Source organism: Arachis hypogaea, chromosome 11, assembly GCF_003086295.3.
Source record: "Arachis hypogaea cultivar Tifrunner chromosome 11, arahy.Tifrunner.gnm2.J5K5, whole genome shotgun sequence".
NCBI classification, from domain to species: Eukaryota; Viridiplantae; Streptophyta; class Magnoliopsida; order Fabales; family Fabaceae; genus Arachis; species Arachis hypogaea.
This window is the reverse complement of record NC_092046.1, coordinates 124,112,863-124,116,385: the sequence shown is the minus strand read 5'-3', so window position 1 is coordinate 124,116,385 and position 3,523 is coordinate 124,112,863. Positions and strand designations below refer to the sequence as shown.

Below are 3,523 nucleotides of genomic sequence, written 5' to 3'. Positions count from 1 at the left end.
TCTTGAACAACGTGCTGAGCTGAAACTCAATAATGATATGTTTTAAGGGTAGGTTCTCCAAAATGTCAGAAGGTAGATTTTCCAAAATATCACAAGTTGGAGGTGCTCTAATGTTGTAGAATAACTCTACTTGCATGCATTTATTTGAAAATTAATTCTTTTGACTTTTGGTGCCTCTTTAAGCAAATTTTCAACTGCCAAGGTTTATTGAATTGAATGTTGAATAGGGCACCTCATTTTTATCCTTGACCTTGATTAGGGAACAGCCATTTCATTTCTCTCGGGAGAAACTGAAATAAGTTGTTTTTTTCTGTCCTCTTTCTTTTCTAATACACAATGTCAATTTATCTAATAAACAATTGTTAACAGAAGACAAAAATCAAAGGCGGAAGAAAATTTGTAATTAAGGCTGAAATCCTGAGTTGAATCAATTCAACTTTAATACACAGGTCGATAGTGTTTTTTTATGAGTGTCATTATAAGCTCTTCTGCTGCATTGAATGCCACTGAGTCGATAACGTTTTATTTCTTTCACTTTAGTTACCACTGTATTGCTCCAATGACTGAGAGAATTGAGCACTAACATTGCCACCAAATAACGTGCAATGTTAAATTAACCACTTGAATTTTGATGGGTGGTAACCTCTGTTCACGAACTCTATCCGCAAACCACCACTTCGGTATTGTTGTGATCAGACTTTAGCTTTGCTATACTTCTAAACAGTCCTCGTTTAACTCAATTTAAACTTGGTTAACACTTGACAGAATAGCTGAATGCTTCTCTTGAAGCCTATCTGATTATCATGATTCAGATATGTCCAATGTTGTTATGGCATCAGCATTGAGTCATCTAGTTCTGTCAATTCGGTGAGAGCAATCAAGGTAGACTTAAAAAATCACTTTTATCACCACTCACCAATAATCTCTGCAAGAACAAAAACCATCTTTGAATGAGTGGAAGCGGCTTCTATCTCTCACAATGATTTCTACCTCATAAACTTTAGAAATCAGCTTCATGTAAGTATGGCAGTCCCCACAAACCCTCAGGTTCTTCACTATTCTTAAAACCCTTCCCTTAGGAACTTTTGCTATTCCAAAAGCTGCAGCAAGCTTCTCGCTGTGCTTAGACACCGAATCCTCTTTTTCCTCCTCTTCAATATCATGCAAGACACTCCTTACTTGTGGCGCATAGCCTACTTCTGCTCTGAGTCTCAGCATGATTTCCCTCAATTTACTATGAGCCTCTTCTGTAACCTCGTTCGGCTTTTCACCTGCCACAAAACCATATATGACTTTGTCAATTTCAATCATGCTCCAACCAGGTGTTTTTTTCATGCTCCTTTCAGTCATTGTTCTTCTTATGCTGGCAACATCCTTCCATTTCCCTGCTACAGCATAAACATTGGAGAGCAGTACATGGTCACCAGAGTTGTTTGGATCCATCTCAGCAAGCCTTGCTTTCACAAGCTCTGCCAACTCGATATTACCATGAATGCTGCAAGCCCCTAGGAGAGTCCTCCAAATGATAGCGTTGGGTGAAATTGGCATTTGACATACAAATTCATAGGCTTTCTGCAACTGAGCGGCTCGACCATACAGATCAACCATACAACCATAATGCTCAACAGCAGGTACAATACCATACATATTCTTCATCTTGGAAAAATAAGCACAACCTTGGTCAACCAAGCCGCTATGGCTACAAGCATATAGAAGAGAGATGAAGGTAATACCATCTGGCCTAACTCCAGAGTCTTCCATCTCATGGAAAAGCCGTATTGCCTCTTCTCCATGACCCTGCATTGCAAGGCCTGCTATCATTGACGTCCATGTCACAATGTTCCTCGCCATCGGCACATTTTCAAACACTAACCTAGCCATGGCCACATTCCCACATTTGGAGTAGGTATCTATGAGAGCATTATTCACCGAAACAATGTGAAGAAACCCAGCTTTCTCCATACACCCATGTAAAATCTTCCCAAACGCAAACGCCCCGGCTTGAGCGCAAGCAGACAACACCCCAGTAAGGCTCACCTCATTCGGCCTGATCCCCTCTCGCAGCATCTCCCTGAAAAACCCAAAAGCTTCATCAAAATAACCATTGTGGGCAAACCCAACAATCATGGTGCTCCAAGAAACACCATCCTTCAGAGTCATCTCAGAATAAACTCTACTTGCCAACTCAAGCTCCCCTGCTTTGGTGTAACCAGCAAGCATCACATTCCAAGAGGTCAAATTCCTAATAGGCATCTGTTCAAACGCACCTTGCGCGCCACAGATATCCCCACACCTGAAACAAGCAGTGACAACAGCATTCCAAGTTACAACATTTGGGTCTGGCATTTCCTCGAACACCTTCCTTGCAGAGCAAGAATCACCGCATTCGCCATACATACTAATCAATGTCGTCCCAACAAAAACATGGGTATGAAAGCAATGACGTAGAGCTTGACAATGCAACTGAACACCAGCTCTGAGGTCTCCGCAGTTAGCGAGTCCTTTGAGCGCAAAAGCGAAAGTGAAGCTATCGGGAATAAGGGTGTCGTGGCGGCGCATTTGGAGGAAGGGGTGAATGGCATGGTGAGGGATTTCTGAGAGAGCGAGTGCGCGAATGAGGGTGTTGTACATGAAGGTGTCAGGGTTAGGGAAGTGGTGGAAGAGACGGCGAGCGTAGTGGAGAGCATCGGATACGGAAACTGCGCAGTGGAGAAGAAACTTCCCGAAGACGATTGGGTCGTCGTGGAAGCCGGTTGTGTAGATTTGAGCGTGGACTTGCTTGGTGGTCCTCACGGTGCAGCACTTGCTCAGCAATGAAACCCACCGCTGTTCCGAGATATTCATCACTTCTTCTTCTTCTTCATTCCTCTGCTTTCATCCTGAGTTCACCGATCGGGGCTTATGCCCGCCACATTTAAAAATGACTTCATTCCTCTGTTTTCAACTTGTAATTTTTGTGTAATTTGGCTAGTGCTGAAATCAAAATAACCCCTCTTCGCTGAAATTTCAAGGAAAAGATTAAAGAGTGAGTTAATTCAGCCATTAATTTAAAAATTAGCAAAAATTATAAAGGCTATTGAAACAGAGTAAAATCAATTTTAAGGTCTATGATGCCGGGACACGGTACAAATATGGGAACTGAAATGATACGAAATATGTAATACACAAATTTTAAAATTTTATAAGATACAAGAATAATATATATATAAAATATAAAGTATTGTTTAGATAAATTTTAAAAATATTTTAATATTTATTAATATTAAAATATAAAATAATTCAAAAATTAATTTATTTATAAAAATTAAAATAATGATGTGTAATTATATTATGCTATTGTGTAATTCATAAATATAGAATTGTTAAAGTCAATAACATGTAAAATGTAGGTTACGTTTTCACTTAATTGAAATTTAAAAAGCTGCATGTAACTGCAAAACACAACTTGAGTTTGGCAGGGGAGGAGAAGGAAGCCTTAAAACATGTCTCTATTCCATGTATGCTAACATGTCCGGAAATTTTG

General features: G+C 39.9%; 1 protein-coding gene across 1 annotated transcript; it reads right to left on the bottom strand.

Annotated features, from left to right (window-relative positions):
• Positions 1–376: 376 nt before the first annotated feature.
• Positions 377–3,133, bottom strand: LOC112722491 (pentatricopeptide repeat-containing protein At1g74630-like). Its single transcript, XM_025773542.3, has one exon. It carries the CDS (start codon positions 2,842–2,844, stop codon positions 913–915), a length of 1,932 nt encoding a protein of 643 aa, XP_025629327.1. The 5' UTR covers positions 2,845–3,133; the 3' UTR covers positions 377–912.
• Positions 3,134–3,523: the final 390 nt, after the last annotated feature.